This window comes from Carassius auratus, unplaced genomic scaffold, assembly GCF_003368295.1.
Source record: "Carassius auratus strain Wakin unplaced genomic scaffold, ASM336829v1 scaf_tig00000611, whole genome shotgun sequence".
Classification (NCBI taxonomy): Eukaryota; Metazoa; Chordata; class Actinopteri; order Cypriniformes; family Cyprinidae; genus Carassius; species Carassius auratus.
This window is the reverse complement of record NW_020523313.1, coordinates 21,014-39,322: the sequence shown is the minus strand read 5'-3', so window position 1 is coordinate 39,322 and position 18,309 is coordinate 21,014. Positions and strand designations below refer to the sequence as shown.

The window sequence follows — 18,309 nt, the reverse complement described above, 5'->3', positions numbered from 1 at the left end:
TGGCGCCACCTGCCTGCAGGAGGTTTAAACGCATGGCTCCGGCGTATTATAACTACCCACAAACAGCCAGTAGGTGTCAGTCGACTCAGTCGTTATAGTTTATGGATAATTACAGCTTCAGTGTGGAAATAGTTGTTTAAAAGTGAAATATTTAGTCATCAATGCACTCAATATCTTTCTGAAGAATCGTTGTTGTTTTTTACCTTTATAAGTTAATCGTTCTTTTGAGTCGGTTCCTTTCATTCATTCACGAATCGACATTACGACAGATACTGTGGTAAACATGGTATTGGCATGATACATGGTAAATTTTCATACATTTACTAGTATAAATGTTAGTGATATTTGTAGTTGATTATGTATATTGCAGATTGTGTATAATGTTGTATGTAGCTATATATTTATTGCAGACAGCCTCACCAGTCAAAGGATTTTGGGTAATTAATATATATATTTAAGAAATGCATAGCTACTCTTATTTAACAAAGATGCATTGATTAAGTTACAGGAGAGATATTTATAAAATTACAACAGATTTTTATTATTTCAAATAAATGCTGTCATTTTGTACGGAGCGCCGCACATGACGTGGAGGAAAAAATAGTAGGCTATATTAATATTGTGTGCACCAATTTGTTCCCTCACTGTACTAAAACGTGCTGTTGCATTCCCTCGATTTACTATTTCACTGGATTTATAAATTGTGCGCACGATTTAGCAAATCGAGGAAACGCAATATTAAATCTAGGGAACGCAAGAGTAATCGTGTGCATGATTTTAATGATTTTTTTCTTGCATGGCATGTGCGGGGCTCCGTAATTTTGAACTCGAAGAATCCTGAAAAATGTATCCTAGTTTCCACAAAAACACAGCACAGCTGATTTAACTTTGATAATAATAATAATAAATGTTCTTTGAGCAAAAAAGATTGCTGCATATTCAACTTTAACATGAAATGAATCAATTACATTTTTAAATGTGTTTAAAAGAAAAACGTTTGTTTTAAATTGTAATCATTTCATAATATGGTTTTTGCTATGTTTATTGTGTATGTGTAATGGACAGGTCCTAACTTTAAAAACAGTGTTAATATTGGGCATATTTTACTTGTACGAGTTTATTTAAACAATATTCTCAATTTTATTTCCCTATTTTACTGTCGCTGACACCAATTTTTATTTAAACTAATTAAGACATTTACCCTAAATCAAGAATGAACAGTAATTGTATTATATTACATATATATATATATATATATATATATATATATATATATATATAAACCACACATTCAATGCTTCAGTGATTTCTTAGAAAAACAGTGCTTTTATTTCTGATATACTGTGAAAAAATAATTACGTAACATTTTTAAAAAATATTGGAAAAAATCAAAGGGAAATAAAAAAAAATCAATAACTTTTGTTGTACATCTGTCAAACATTTTTCAGCTACCAAGAACAGTACAGTAAGGTCAACGTTTATTTTCTAAGACACAGTTATACAGGATACACTCCTACCAGCAGAAGAAAAGTTTTGGAGCAGGAACGTGAGAGAAGTAAATGAACGGATTACATAAAGATTTTCATATTCTCACACTTGCACTCAATCACACACACAAAAACACACATACCTACACGCACTCCTCTGGTCTTTAGCCAGTTTATAAAGTGAGGGAATATAAAAGTCATGTTTTCCTAAGGCCACTCTATATTTTGTTCACTCCTTCATATATTCCTTCTTCTGGTCTTCATGGAGCTTCAAGTTCTTAGATGGGACAGGGAATGCAAATACTGTCCAGTGGGTCACACGTCCCACACGATTTTCCCCAGTCCATCAATTCAAAGGATGAGTGACTGACAGCTCAAGCAGGTCGTCAAGATGTTTCCAGGTCCTCATCATCCTCTCTGTGCTGTACAGAGTCCGAAAGTACCATCGCTATAGTGTTTGTCAACCTTCTTCACGCAATTGAAAACATAGCAATACTGCATTTAAAGAGTGCATCACATTGGATGATGTAAAATAATACTTGAATGTGGAATTACACATGGGTAAGTATTTACAAGGCTCGCTCGAAAAGTGGACGATGTCTTCATCCTCATGTTTCTTCTTTGATAATGGCATCCTTCAAAACCCGTTGAAGACTGTTCATAGCCAAAGTACATCTCTGGCCCCTGTAAGGTAGTTTTTCTTAATTGGCGAACAATACTTCAAGTTAGTCGTTTGTGTTTGGCACAAATGTCAGGCGTGTGTCTGTGTGAATAAGTGAGTGAAAGACTCTCCGATCTCAAACTTCACACGAAAGTCCAACTAGCGCGAGGCGTTAAAAACCACTCCAGATCTTTGACCTTAAATTAGTTCCAATCTGATCTTTGTAATCTTTAAGACGAATGCGATAGCAGCCTGATCTTAGATCAGTAAGGGTGAGTTTGGAGACCTAAGGCTGGATCAGTTTAAGACCTTCTCTGCTGTTCCCAACCATCAAAATAAAACGAAACAAAAAGACTCTAGGTCACTCACGACCCAATACATTTGCAAACAACGATAACAAACAAATCTGCATATTTTCTTGTTCGTTGAGGTGAATATCACCCAAATAAAGACTGATATCTATAACGTTGAACCTTTGGTCCAGAATCACTTACAGAAATATGACAAAAAAGGAAGGTAATATTCAAAACATAGAGAAAGAACGCTCTAGCCTAGTGTGCAAATGAGAGATTACATATTGATTATGAGGGTAATCTAAGCTAGAATACTAGAATGCAGTGCAAACAATGACCCCACTACAAAAGCACCATGGAAAAGAGTGGGGCATTCCTGTATATGAATATGTATATAGACTTTATAATATATATATATATATATATATATATATATATATATATATATATATATATATATATATATATATATATATATATTCCATGGTTCTGAACTATTTGTAGGAAAGTGAACTGAATGGCTGTCGCTGACCATGTCTGAAAACGGTTTAATGGCTTCCTCAACTTGTCTCTGTCATAATGTTGAAATTTCAAGGGTAATATGTATTATTGCAAATGCTAAAAAGTGCTTTTTTAAATCGAGTTGGACCTTTCTGCGCAAATACAGAAGGCTAGTAAAATGTTTAACAAGGTTGTACGAGTAATCTTAAATGTGCTCTTCATTTCTTTTGTCGAATGCAGACCTTCATTTGAGAATGAATGAAAAAATAAAGATATTTGGAGATTTTGTGACATTGGTAACCATGTACAGTGGGATCTAAAAGTCTTGTTTTCTTACATTCTAATATTCAATCATTCTGAATTACTGGATAAAGATTAAGATTAAGAAAAAAAAACATAATGAACATGTATATTCATTATAAAAATGGGCAAGGAGTTTATTTATTTGTAATTTTTCCATGTCTATAAATCACTCATAAAATTAGGCTACCTTATGTACAGCATCCATGTTTTAAAGCAGTAAGAACCATGGTTCTTCAAAAAAAACAAATGTTTCCCCAATTTCTAGTAGTTTTAATCATATTTAATGTTAGTTTGGTCTTATTTTAAATAATCTGAAGTCTTCTTGAAACCACTTTGGAAGTTTGCTGAGGCACCCTGGTTGAGAACCATTGCTGTAATGGATTTAAATACGGTAAACAGATTATTACTATATTTATATCCGTCATTCAGAATTCTGCAGCTTGTCCGAAACATCTCCAGATTTTTCTAAAGATGATCCACGCAATCCAGCATGATTTGAGGAAGTTTCAAACAGCATCTTGGGCTTTAGTGCAAGCGAGAAAATCATTTGTAAAAAGTTGTTTGCATGATCAAAATGTAATTTTGATTAGTGACCTAAAAAAAATGTGTAGAACATTAAATATTTTTTGCTTAATTTCCTGGTTTACATTTTTTTTCATCCTGAAATTTTCAGTTTTTCAGTTTCAATTTTAAATAAAACAATAATATATATATTTTTTTTACTTTTAGACTCCACTGTGTATTGTGCAATTTGTCATTAAAAGCCCTTTAAACTATGCAAAGCTTAAGGAGAGAAGTTGAAGAAGCCTTTGAAGATAATTCATATATGTACTGCATCTCTGTCAGAGACCGCTGTTAAACTGACTATAAGCCTATAAGAGGCACCCTTCATTTTCAGGAACTACCTTTGTGATCGTGCTTATTAAAAGCATTCAGGATTTAGTGAATGGTATAAAGATCTTAGATCTTTTCTAGACACCAGTCTTTCTTGATTGTGACTTTCGCTTTCAGCTCCTGGAGCTGAGAAATATACACTTAGATGCTCCTGCCCTGCATCCCGTTCTCATTTCTCGGCCTCCGTTAACTCTGAGCTTCCTTTTGTTTGTTCACCCGCCACCTTCATCTCAGATTTATTCATTATTCCCGTCCTGTGTATCTGTGTGAGTGTGTGTACTTAAATGGCCGATATCAGCATAACATGAGCGTAACTTGTTACGTACACGTGTCGCTTCTCGTTTACACATGTGTTTGCATCCTCTGTGTGTGTCGGTGGGAGTAATCGGAATGCTGGGAAGTGTAGGAGAACCGTGTGGAACTGCCGTATTTCCCAAGTCCATTCTCTGGGGTTCCGGTTCCGCCTCCTGCGCCGATGCTCGGCCCGACTCCATACATCTCATACGCCGGCCCGCCTTCTAACGGGGCGAGGCTAGGTGGACCAAAACCCAACCGATATGTCGGATAGTGAGGGTAGCCATAATTTTCGTATCCGAGCTGAGCGGTGGAGTCCAAGAGGCTGCAATCAGTGAAGTCGCTAGTCTGTGGGCCAGAACTGGGTGGAGGCTGCTGGGACTGTCCGGCGCGGGTGAATGTGTTGAATTGGGCGTAGCTGTTGTGTGAGAGTCTAGAGGGAGGGCGAGGGTCGTAGCAGCCCGCTCGGGACCCCGGAGCCAAGCTGCTCGGTGTACCCGGGCCTGCGGTTGCTCCGGGTGCTCCTGAGCTACTGCTCACAATGGCTGCAGCGCCCCCTGGCTGGCCGGAGGTGCGATAGTCAGAGTAGTGCATGGATCGGGACGCGGGACGTCCCTCATCATGAGTGGAAGCTCGCACGTTGTAGTAGCCATTTGTTGGGTCCTGAAAAAGACAACAGGCATCTTCAGTGAGGCTCTTATACGTGAACACTCGATTTCAAGTACTTTTGTTCAACATGGGTACACAGGTAAAATCATGCATTGTGATAATTCTGTTGGTGTTTTATGATGAATCCTGCATACCAGAGATGGAATTTTATTAATTACACTAATCAAAAGTGACTGTAAGGAGTTTTACATTGTTACAGTTTATTTCAAATAAATGCTGTTCTTTTGGTTTCCACACAAATCTTAAGCATCACAACTGTTTAAAAAAAATTATAATGAGAAATGTTACTTGAGCACCAAATTAGCATATTAGAATGATTTCTGAAGGATCATGGGACACTGAAGACAGGAAGTGTAATAATGTAGACTTTTAAAAACAATATATCATTCTAAAAGTATGCCCAAAAACACAGCACATCAGTGTCACATTTTTCAACAGTCTTGATTTTAGAAGAATTTTCCCCATTCAGTTTCTCCATAGGGATTAAAAAAAAAGAAGATTTTTAAGTTATGAACCAATCCAAACAAACCAGTTGAACGAATAACATTACAAGCTTAAATCTGAAACAAAAAAAGCATTTGAAAATAAGAGAAAAGTCTTTCTTGACTCATAAAATAATTATTTTAAGTATTTAAAGTAAATATTTAAGTATTTTATTTTAGAATGAAATATTTATCATACAAAGCATTGCAAATTTAATTGTACACTGTTAATTACCTTAAGTGTACAGTGCATTATATACTTCTTATTGTAACTATACTAAACCATTTATTTACGTATAATTTGCAAAATTTTCATGCAAAAATATTATAAAAATATTATATGATATTAGTGAGACTGACTATTATCTATAAAACTCTTGATTGGTGGGTTAAATATTATTGGTAGTGAAGTTCTTCAAAGGGAAAATTATGGCTTCTACAGCATCATATCCCAATAAAAAACTAACTTGGACCTAACGGTTGTTCTTTCAAAAAAGGTTCATATGATGTGGCTAATTTTTCTATAGTGAATAGGATTTGTAGATATGGGACTTGACCGTTGAGGTCTATAGAAGTTGCATGTTTTTGTAAACCAAAGTATAGGTGGTACATCACTTCTATTAGTGTGTGCACAAGTATCAGTGTGTGTATCCACCTTGAGCTCGTAGTCCTGGCGCGTGTCCAGCGTGTCACTGCGTAACTCCTGTTTGAGGTCAATGTCATCTTTAAAAGGCTGGGAGGAGGGAGAGAGGGTCACAGAAGGTAAAAACTAAACCATAAACGACAAGAGAGCAACCAAGAGGGGGAGAGAGAGATGCAACGAAAGAGGGGAGGAAAACCAACAGGAGATAAGAGAAGGAGAAGAGAAGAAGGATATAAAGGAAGAGAGGGAAGTTGAGAGAGAAAAAGGATTAATTTCAGCTTTGGAAATGTTATTTAAGAGGAAATACATTGGAGGAAGCAAAGATGATTAATAATTAATTTTTGTAAAAGATAGAAGTGTCTTTGTTATGTGTTAAGCAGGTTTCAGATATTCATTACCAGTTTTTATTTACTGAAAGCATTGTGTAACTCAAGTGTTAGTGAATTAACCTTGACCTATTTTAATGGCAATTTGTTCAGATCAAATCATGTGGTTAATAACTGTATGAGTTATTAATTATTTAGGGTCAGTGCTGTTCAGCTTCACAAAGATTCACAAGACAAGGCACAATCACCACTGACACAACATTACATCAAGATACACTTTCCCTTAATATTAGCACAGTGATATTACGTAATCATTTTAAATATTAATTTATTTAATAATATCAACTATGTAAATTTCCCTTCCTATGTTCCTACAAAATAGTCTAGCTCTTGAAAGAATAATACATGATAAATTATTATACTGTCAAAAAACCCCAGCTGCCAAACTGTACACGAGTTTAAACTACTACTTTTTTTAATGCAATACTGATAAGTAATATCTTACTTGAAATAATTGAACTATTCTGTTTGATGTTAAAAAGCTTCACAATCTCAATCTCCCTCTCCATCGTTGAGTTAATGCTGTGTGTGTTGTCAGAAGTACTCACAGAGTACATGGCCTTCACCATGCGTGTGGCTGTGGAGACGCTCCCCGAGTCTTCCTCCAGGCTGTGGGTCTCTTTGTTTATGGTCTCCACCTTGATATCTGGCTTGCCGAGCGTGACCCCTCGACGACCTGGAAAGTAAACATCTGATTCATCACCACCATGCTTTTTGAGGTGTTTGTGACTATTATTAATGTTCTTAAATCTGGCTAAGCCTCCCCTTGGGTTTTGTGAACATTTAGAGATTTATGTCTATGTCTACATTCTCAAAGACAAACTTTGCATGTCGCTGTTTGCACTGACTTGCTATTTCAGATTACTGTTTATTAAATTAGGTGATGTTTACACAGCTCAGTAGACAGGCTGAGAAATTATTATAAGAGTAGGAAATTAATAAAACAATCTTTCTAATAATATAATTAATTGTTCAAACATTTGGGTTTTATTCAGAGAGGATGCCATAAATTGATCAAAAGTGACAGTCAACCATAACTATGCAATTTCAAATTATTCAGTGCTGTTCATCAGAGAAGAAAAAATTATCATGGGTTCTATGAAACATATTTATACGTGTTTAACATTAATAATTTTAAGAAATGTTTCTCCAAATCTTATTAGAATGATTTATTAATGGCCATGCCACACTGAAGACTGGAGTAATGTCTGCTGAAAATGTAAGTCAATGACTTTTTAAAATACATTCAAATAGAAAATTAAAATAGTCATTTTAAATTGTAATAACATTTCACAATATTACTGTGATGAGATTGATGCTTGATGAGCATAAGAAAAAATGATGACCTCAAATTTGTCTCTTGAATGGTAGCACATTATTAATTTTCAATAATTGTGAAAAAGAAAAGAAAACTCAATGTCATTTGTAGATTTGTAACTTACTTCCTTTGCGTTGCCGATACAAAAACAGCACTAATGCTAGTAAACACAGGAAAAGTAGAATCGAGCAACCGACAGTGCTTCCCACAATGATCCCAAGCGGCACTCTTTCTATTGCAAGAAAAAAGACAAAGAAAGATAAGCACCACAATGCATTTTTAGCTTTTTGTTGAATGTCTTTTTGCCTTTAATCATCAAGACAGAAAAGGACAGATAAGAAAAAGAAAAGAAAGGAATGAGGGAATGTTATCAGACCAGACATAAGCATGTGCATTTACTGCTGCACTGTGGCTTCAATGTACCAGTTTAAATGTACTTACATACAGTATATTATTTTCTTTCAGAAAAAAAGTTTGAAGCCAGATTGACAACACAAATGATGTTTCTCGATCACAAATACAATATAAGAGATTGTCCTTATTCAGAAGTGTGCATACGCAGGCACGTATCCTCACCGGTCTCATTCAGTGTGATGATCATGGTCCCAGGTCCGAATGAATTCCAGGCGGTGCAGTTGTAAGTGGACTGGAAGTCTGACTCCATGACGTTGTTGATGGTGAGGGTGGACAGCACTGCTCCTCCCTGTACAGTCAGTTTGCTCTGTTCTACCGTGTATCGTTCTGATAGAGTCCCCTTCTCTTTCTCCCACACATTCTCCTTCCATGCCCACACCTGAAGAACAAACACACACATGGTGTGAGAGATCACTCACATGCACTTCACTTTTAAATCACTAATATTTAGCAGCAAAAGGCTGAATTTTGGGAAACCTGCAGCAAGAAATGCTGCAGGTTCAAGATGACACCTATAATTATTCTCATATATGTATATATATATATATATGTATATCTATCTATCTATCTATCTATCTATCTATCTATATATATATATATATATATATATATATATATATATATATATATATATATATATATATATATATACACACACACACACACACACACACACACACACACACATACATATATATATATATATATATATATATTCATAGAAATCTTCCAAGTACCAAAGTATCTGTTTATTTGCAGAAAGAAACAACTAGAAATAAGTATAAAAATATACAATAACATAAGATATTGATATGTAAATATTAAAATATACAATCTTTATTTGGATTCACAACATGATTCGGTCACTTATCTTCCTGGGCTCCACACGAAAATTTAAAAATACATACAAATATAAAATTAACAATTTATAATATGAAAAGAATAATAATAAAAATGAAAATTAATACTGTAGTTTTTTTTTCATATTTAAATTTCATTTTTATCTTCATACACTAAAGACTGGACTAATGGCTGCTGAAAATTCAGCTATGCCATCACAAAAATTTATAAATGAAATTTTAAAATATATATTAAAATAGAAACCTATTATTTCAACAGCTTTAGAGTTTCTACTGTATATTTGATCAAATAAATGCTTCTTTCAAAAACATTTACAAATTATTCCAAACTTTTCACTCTGTTAAAATTGTGTGCATGAACAGTAAATTGATGACATTTTCAAAGGAAAACCATGTATATTCTATGAAGTAATAGCTGAGAAATAAATAGGATAAAATATATATATTTTGAAATACATCTGCAGTTGCAGGTCCTGCGAGAAGCAAATGGACCAAAAATAATCCAGTACAGTTTAACAGTACAATCAGTACATTTCATACAGGAGTGAAAAAGGAAATCCTTTATAAATATTTAGGATTTAAAAAGCATATTCAAGTGCATAAAATCCACCTGAACTATATTTGCTTCACATTGCCCGCATGAACACATATTTCACACCAGCAATGGGATATATGGCCTTTCCGTGCTGAAACATGGGGCTGGATAATGGCGAGAAAGCACCAGTTCTCCTTTCAAAACTACTGAAACGGTTGTATTATTAATGCTGAGCTGTGAGAATATTTAAAAATGCATACCTCCACATGTTCATGGTAAGCTTCCATTTACCTCACAAACCAAGACATCTGAAAAGGCTACAGCATTAAAAGAACAACTTCGCTGTTCCCATACTTCATTTTTCATAAATCTCATCCTGGAGATGCATCAGGACTGAGCTACAAGTCATTTTAAATTAGATTCACTAGTAGTTTCAGAGACGGATGCGTATGAGAGCCACATACAGGGAGCTACATCACAACCATCTACAGCAGAGAGAGTACTTTGGCTTCAGGTCTAATTCCTGTTCAAACTGGATTAAGGTGAGCTCATCTGGTTTCTAAGGGGGCTAATTACATTATGAAACCAGCTTTACCATGCGTATCCAGATGGTGAATAATAGGAAAACAGTAAAATATCTGTTATTAGAATTGTTTAGGAATATTTTGTCAATTTCTGTGGAAAATAGCATAAATGTAAAATCAAGAGAATGCAATGTAACTTACGATCTTGTCAGGGGGAGGTGTGCTGGCGATGTAACACTTGACTTCGCCTCTCTCCCCTCGAACTGCATACTGGATCGCTTCACTCGAGATGATGGGAGGACCTGCACAAAATGTTCAAAACCAAATGCATAAACAAAAGACACCTCACTATCAGAAAAACTACTGAATATTTGTTTTATTGTCTGTTTTAATTTTCATTTAAAAGTTTTAATAATTTTGTTTTGCCCTTTTTTTTTTTTTTATGTTTTTTTTATATGTCTTTATAGTTTTTACTCATTTTTGTTGAACCAGAACTGAATTTGACTACAACAACAACAACAAAAAAAAAAATATACACTGAAATTTATTAATTTCAAGATACTTTTCGATTACTACTCTCTATGCTGGCATCTGCCTTATTTAACTAACTTATACCAAATGACAGATTCATTTCCACCAAAATATCGTCTGAGGATGCATGAACTTTTAGATAGAATCAATACTTTTGTGTGGAGACTTTGAGCTTTGTAACTCTGCAGATCTTATACATGCACAAAGAGCTACATGACGAACTAAAGAAAAGGAAAAATAATATGACCCCTTCAAGGTCAAAGGTGTTGCTATTTCTTAGTACAATAAGATAAAAGTACTGTACTGACCGTTGACGGTGAGTGTGACCTCTGTCTCGCCCACTCCGATCCTAGGCACGATGGCCTTGCACACATACTGACCAGCATCTGCCTGACTGACTGACTTCAGATAGAGCTGGTTATTATTACTCAAAACCTGTGCATTACAGAGAGAGAGAGAGAGAGAAAAGACAAAAACTATATAAAACCTGTTCACATTAAACATTATCTAAAAAGCAACAAATGGAACGAAGGGTTGCAGCTTCAACATCAAAACACATTGGAAGATAAATATAGAAGAGAAGCAGAGCCAGGAAAAGAAGGACACATGTGGAGATCTCACTGAAGAGAGATAAAGTCAGAGGGAAAATGTCATAGACAAAAAAATAAACTGTTGAGGAAAAATGGATAGCCTACTGTATATCTTGGTAAGAGAGAAGAAAGAAAAAATCTGAGCATGTAACAGAAAGGAGGTTTTACTAATCGGACCCACAAGCAGATGCTCACCATGCTTGAACCCTTTTTTGTCCAGGTTAGTGTGAGGGGAGGATTTCCCGCCCACTTGCAGTTTAAAGTGACGTCTGCGTCTACATCCACCGTTACTGGTTTAGGCTCTACAACCAGGATAGGACCAACTGCATTAAACAGAGATTAAACAGGTCAGGATTTTGCATTTTATATGGTTATTTATCTACAGACAGACAGACAGACATTCTAGGCTAGGTTGCACGCTTTAAACACTGAATTTTACAGTTAATACTCACAGTGGACATCGACAAGTATACTGACGTTTGTGCTGCCCACAGCATTGAACACTTGGCAGGACACAGGCTCGGTGAAGAAAGAGTGATCAGCCTTGGTGACAAAAGCACTCTCTCTCGCCCCCTGTATGACCACACCTCCCTTTGCCCACCTAGCAAAGCCAAAAGAGCCAATCAGTGATGCATAAGCAGAAGACAGGCCCATGAAGCATGTACAGAACTGAATTCAAGGGCATAACAGCCGTCACAGAAAAGAACTGAAGATATATTGGACTTAATACTACTTATAGGATGTCTTTATCTGCCTGATAAAACAAGTCATTAATTTTTAATCTCACAGAATGTAAAAGAAACCCCTTTTTTAATCATCACATTTAGTAAGAGACATACTTATAACCCATAATAGGTGGGTTGGCAGTAGCTTGGCACGTGAAGGTCACTCGCTCTCCTTCCAATACGGAGCGAGGCTCAATGGATAACGTCACCACCGGTGGGTCTGCAGAGGGCATTCAGAATACATAATAAAGCCATAGCCATTCATTAGACCAAAGGCACATTGAAGAACTGACAGTAAGGAGCTGGAGTGGACTGAAGCCGTGGAAGTCAACGCAACAGAAACTACTGATATAGTGTCAGAACACAGATGAACATCATGGTTCCTCCTAATGCTCCTTGCTATCTACTTAAAGGGGTTTTAACCTCTTAGAAGGTTTTAAATGTGCTATACTCTCCAAAGCTGCTTTAGAACAGTTTGTCCTATCTTGTGGGTTGAGAAGACAGCACCTGGTCCTTCTCGCTCACATTTCTCTTCCTACACTGTAACACCCTAAAAATGTGGTTCACATGGTAGCATTTAAACAAACATGTTTTATCCAAGTCAAAAATATTATTTAATATGACTCAATCCACCTGACTAAACTAGGTTACACCAACAAAATACATTTTAAGAGTTAGATCAAGCCCTGTACGCAAAAAAAAAAAAAAAAAAATGTTTTTGAGAAAAGTTTCTTGTGCACCTCCTAGTGCTGTATTCATTTGTTCGAAAATACAGTAAAACAGTAATTTTGTGAAGAATTCTCACAATATAAAATAACCTATTTCTATTTTAATGCACTTTTAAATGTATTTTATTCCTGTGATGATAAAGCTGAATTTTCAGCATCATTACTCAAGTCTTCAGTGTCACAGACATCATTCAGAAATCATTCTTAATGGAGATTTTATTTTAATTATTAATTTTCAATGTAGTTTTGGATGTCTAAAATAGATACTTTTCACACTGCATCATAGGAAATAAAGTAAAATAAAATGAAAAACCGTTGGCTCCCTCCTTTTTTCTTAACTCATAAATTTTACTGAAGCTGGAAAGGGCTCTAGACTTACGGTGTACATTGAGGGTGATGGTGGTCCGTTTGCCCATTGGCGCAGCCAGGTTAGTAGCAACACAGGTAAAGTTCTTCCCTGTGTCTGTGTCTACTGCTGAAATGGGCAGGTAACTGCGTGTGGTCACGCGTTTCCTGTCTGGAAGCAGCTCCTACACAACAAAATGACACTGCTGAGTACTAACAAACTCATGCTTGTTTCATTTTACATTTAAGTATATATTAAGATGCTTACACAAGAACAATAAAGGATCCTATTTGCACCATTAATGCATGTTTCTGGAGTTGTACACAATTAACCACTTTTATTCCAAAAGAAAAAATGATTTGCTATTTATTCAAAACGTAATCATTTGTTTTCAAAATGACTTTACTCACCCATCTTTCATTATCTGATGAATTCCTCAAAGACTAAATAAAATCTCACTGTAAATGTTCTTCTTACACAATTATGTTAGATTATGAATATCAAATTAGGTGGTGAATACAGTTTAATGTTGATTTCAGTATCTTTTTGTCTTTGCTGAGGAGTGAGTCACGTGCATGTGAATGAATAAGCACTCATACTCAGATTAGTCAAAACATTGTTGTGCATGAGTGTGTGTGTGCTTGTTTATGTGGTTAACGAGGACACAAATTTGTATAATGACATAGGTATGACACAGGTATTACAATGAGGAGGTGGTTTATGAGGACAGTTTTAGTGTCCCCGTAATTCAAAACGCTTATAAATCATACAGAATTAGTTATTTTGAAAATCCAAAAATGCACAAAGTTTCCTGTGAGGGTTAGGTTTAGGTGTAGGGTTGGGGTAGGGCAATAGAAAATACAGTTTGTACAGAATAAAACCCATTACGCCTATGGAGAGTCCCCATAAACCACATATACCAACATGTGTGTGTGTGTGTGTGTGTGTGTGTGTCTCACTGTGGTGCTGAAGGCCCCTTCTATCGGCAGGCCGTCTTTCTGCCAATCTATGACAGAGGCGGGTTTGGCTCCGCGGGACACGCAGCTCATGTTGTATGGGACCCCTGCTGTGAGGAGGATCTCCGGGGCCCCCTCAATCACCGGCTCATCGGGAGGAACTACACACACAAACACATATGAGGTTAAATTATTAATAACAGCATCTCATAAATCTATTCATTTCATAACACATTAACCCATTCATTCCATCACAGCCAGCATCTAAAACAACAAGCTTTTAGCATGCATTGACCATTTAGACCCATTTCTAAGCAAACCCACACATTCATACACACAGCACTCACTGAGGACGGTGAGTTTGGCCCGTCGCGAGCGCAGCGCTGCCTCCGTGGCCTGGCACTCGTAGAGAGAGTCATCTGAGAGTTCAGCAGCTGAGATCTCCAGATTATACTGCCCAACATCCACCAGCCGCAACACACGATACCGCGGCCAGGCTGCAAGAGACATGCACACACAGACCATAACTTGTCACTTTTGGTGAGGATTTGGAGGTAGGTATGCTGAGCTCGAGACAAGGTCAGATGTGGGAACTTTTGAGTGGAAATGTCCCACTTCCAACCTTAATGAGTTCCAGTCAGTCACATGTCATGTTCATTGTGTTGCCATGACACAACGAGAGCGTTTTGTGTTCATGAAGCACTGAGGCTCTCCTTCAACTGTTCCGGGAAAAGAACAGAAAAATAAAGCAACCAAAAGCTTGTGAAAGAAGCTGAGTCGGACCAAGCAGCCACCACACAGTCCATAGATCGATTCATGTTACATGTACAAATAAATCCTAACAGTGTGTTTGTTTGTTGAATTTCTCTCTCTAATTAATTAATTTACCCATTAAACTGTGGCATTTAATGCCAGTATGAATTTCAATATGATAGCATATGCATGTAATTGCCTATGCCAAATATTTTATTTTCCTAAAATAATTTGTATTCTTTATATTATTCATTTAAAAATATAACTGAATAAGTCAGAATGAAAACGTACTCCTAGAGTAAGATCTGAGGGTTCTAATATTTTGACACGCAAAGTGAATTGTGCACATGATTGGACAAAAAATGAGGCGTTGTTTCTCATTTGTCACGTGATTTCGACGCTAACAACACTAGTCTCTAATCGAGGTTTTATCTGGCAGGCCCCTTAGTTCTTGACACAAGGTCTGATACCTCAAATGTTCAAATGTCACACCAATAGTCCAAACACAGCCACAACAGATGCTGCTGAGACTAGAGTTTAGATGAATATGTAAATATATGCTGCAACAAACAGAAAGTAAAAGTAAATGCAACAAACATGACACTGGTGAGAAAACAGCAGTTAAGAAAGCATCTTGTCAAAGCGATGTCGGTATGTTTTCACCAACAACTCTCCAGTGCGGAACTAGATAATTTTAAATCTTTTTATTAGAGAATGAAAAAAAAAAGCTTGATCTATCTCAGTACTGTTTTGATTATTTTAACACTAAGGTGTTTCAAGAGAGCTAATGTTGTGAATAAAATCATTTGTATTGTAAATAATAAGGAGATAATGAAATGATGAAATTGTACAATATTACAATACATATCCATATACAATAACTAATCCATATGAACAAGGTAATCAATTCAGCTGAATATCAAACTGTTATATAGTTTGATATTCAGCTGAATTGATTACCTTGTTCATATGGATTAGTTTACAGTCTCTTAATGAATGTTTTGAAGCATCAAAGTGGTAGTTGCATATATTCAACTATTCCTTTAATATTTAGAGATATGATATTTGAGGGGAAAAAAAACTCCTAAGAAATATCAACAGTGACATTTGCCTACTTACGAGTAAAAAAAAATAAGTATGCAGTGATGTTATCCACCACTGAGAGGCAGTAGAGTTTGGGTAATATATGATAGCGCTATGACATGGACATCTCCAGCTTCTGCTGCTAGAGAAATGACAATAATTCTGCTGTGAATTACATCACACATCCCCAACCCACACAGCCCTCTCTCTAATGTGGGACTGAGCTTTCAGTGTGTGCGATGCGCGTGTATTTCTGCCGTGCGCACTTTTGTGTATGTATGTATGTGACTGCAGGATTTGTTCACATGCTTTTATATAAAAGCCACGGGGACAAACCAGTGAAGCATCACAGTGCAAATACAACTACACTGAGACAAAGTGAGAGAGCAAGAGAGAGAAATCTTCCTCATGCCTTTTTACGAATCTGACGAAGCAGCAAATGTAGTTTATCAGGTCCACATTTATCCATTTATAACGGCAGAGGTTAAAAATACCACATCCTGCCCTCACTGTTCTCATGACAGTCCACAAGGAGTGAGAAAAGATGAGCTAGTGGAGCAGAAAGCAAAAGAGCAAAGGGGAAAAGAGGACAAAAGTGAGACAGAAAACAAGCAAACAGGGAAACCGAAAACGGTGAGAAAGATGAGAGATGGAACTGAAAGTATACACAGTGAAAACAGAAAAGTTAGAAAAGTTAGTTGCTTACAAAGGTGTCTTCTTGGGTGGTTTTAGTGTTTTTCTATGTTGTTGCTGACGTGTTCTGAGTGGGTTAAGTGTATTATGTGGTTAAATAAGAGTACAAAAGTAAAAAAAAAAAAACAAGGAAACATGGAAAAGAGTGAGAGAGATCAGAGATGGAACTGAAAGAGTGTACATAGGTTAAGCAGTTTCTAAGGTAGTGTTTTGCTATGTGGATGAGGAGAGAAAAAAAGTGTAAAACAGTGAAAAACATGAAAGAACAAAAAAAGAAATAAGGGAAAAGCACATAAATACAGAAAGAAAGAACGAAAGAAAGAGCACTGTGTATCACTAACCCCGGAGGTCTTCTCCAATGCCTAAGGCCAGTCCATCCTTGGTCCACTGCACAATGCCCGAATAGTTGAAGACCACGCAGGACAGGACCACCCTCTGGCCCAAAACCACTGACTGGTCTGCAGGCTCCTGAGAAAACCGCGCCGTCCGCACTGAAACACAACGAACAAGCATAACAGTTCAATTACTGAAAGATCTGAGGCTCTAGTTCAGTTTACTTTATGTGTTCAATGCTGTGAAGGTTAAAACACAACAATATCATACTTAAAACCTTTAGAAGTCTTTAGAAGCATTAACATTCTGCTATACTTCTTTTGTATTCCATGGAGAAAAGTCAGTCTTTGAATGGCATGAGGGTGAGTCAATGGTGACAATTTATTTAGAGAATTTCAAACTAAAACTGAGAGAGGTAAAAGTTAATAGCCTACGTGACTAAACGCAAGCAACAATCGTAAGAACCGATGACTGAAACGCAGCATTACACCTACATCCACTGAGCAGCTTCACGCTTACAATCACTCTTCTAATAAGTCAATGTGGTTTCTTGGAAGAAGAAACGTGTCCCTTGATACCAAATTCCAGACACATTTCTTCACCCGCAAAACATGGTATCCACCAAAATCGCTCTCTTTCTCTGACACACAGGAGGATATTTGATACTCCAGAGTTTCCAGCTTGAAGAGCTGACTTACAAGGAAAGCTTTCATTCAGAGCCTGAGTTGTGGATCTTAAATTGGACTGAAATCAAGAATGTTGTAAATTAACTAAGGGCAACTCATATTTTCCCTGCATTCTTCTTTTCTTCGCTCAATGCTTCTCCTCTCTGTCTTTCCTCCCTTTTCCAAGTCCATAAGGAAGCAGTTTGCAACCTTCCTTGTTCCCTTTTTCTTTCTTCCTTTAAAAAAATTCAAGTCCTGTCATCATTTTTATCCACCCTCACAATGTCATATGACTTTCTTTCTTCTGTAGAACACAAAAAGAGAACTTATGAAGTGCACCAGTTTCACTTTTCCGTGCAGGAATGGGAGCTTGAAGGGATAGTTCACCCAAAAATGTGTGTGTGTGTGTGTGTGTGTTATCTGTGTGTAAGAGAGAGAAAGAAAGAGAAAATAATGTAAGAATTTTCCATTTTGAACTGAACTATTTCTTTAAGTTTATTAGATTGGAAATTGACACACACTTGTAAATCAGAAAAGTATCACAAAAGCTGCTGTGCTATATTTTTAGCTACATGTTTGAGATATTGACCTGTTTAATGTTTTACTGATCTTCCTCTTCAGTGAGCTAAAAACATCTGTGAC

The 18,309-nt window shown here is 36.4% G+C and overlaps 1 protein-coding gene across 2 annotated transcripts in view; it reads right to left on the bottom strand.

Annotated features, from left to right (window-relative positions):
- Positions 1–1,303: 1,303 nt before the first annotated feature.
- LOC113069055 (kin of IRRE-like protein 1) overlaps positions 1,304–18,309 on the bottom strand; it is a 29,815-nt gene continuing 12,809 nt past the window's right edge. The window contains exons 2-15 of one of the 2 annotated variants that reach the window (XM_026242027.1): positions 17,011–17,160; positions 14,488–14,637; positions 14,144–14,301; positions 13,218–13,368; positions 12,225–12,330; positions 11,838–11,986; positions 11,581–11,708; positions 11,104–11,230; positions 10,466–10,566; positions 8,508–8,724; positions 8,056–8,163; positions 7,162–7,289; positions 6,240–6,353; positions 1,304–5,096 (exon numbers count right to left, since the gene is read on the bottom strand). In XM_026242027.1, coding sequence (XP_026097812.1) covers positions 4,482–5,096; positions 6,240–6,353; positions 7,162–7,289; positions 8,056–8,163; positions 8,508–8,724; positions 10,466–10,566; positions 11,104–11,230; positions 11,581–11,708; positions 11,838–11,986; positions 12,225–12,330; positions 13,218–13,368; positions 14,144–14,301; positions 14,488–14,637; positions 17,011–17,160 — 2,402 coding nt within the window. In that variant the 3' untranslated portion in view covers positions 1,304–4,481. The remainder of the gene's footprint in view (positions 5,097–6,239; positions 6,354–7,161; positions 7,290–8,055; positions 8,164–8,507; positions 8,725–10,465; positions 10,567–11,103; positions 11,231–11,580; positions 11,709–11,837; positions 11,987–12,224; positions 12,331–13,217; positions 13,369–14,143; positions 14,302–14,487; positions 14,638–17,010; positions 17,161–18,309) is intronic. The other variant, XM_026242029.1, reaches the window with a different exon arrangement.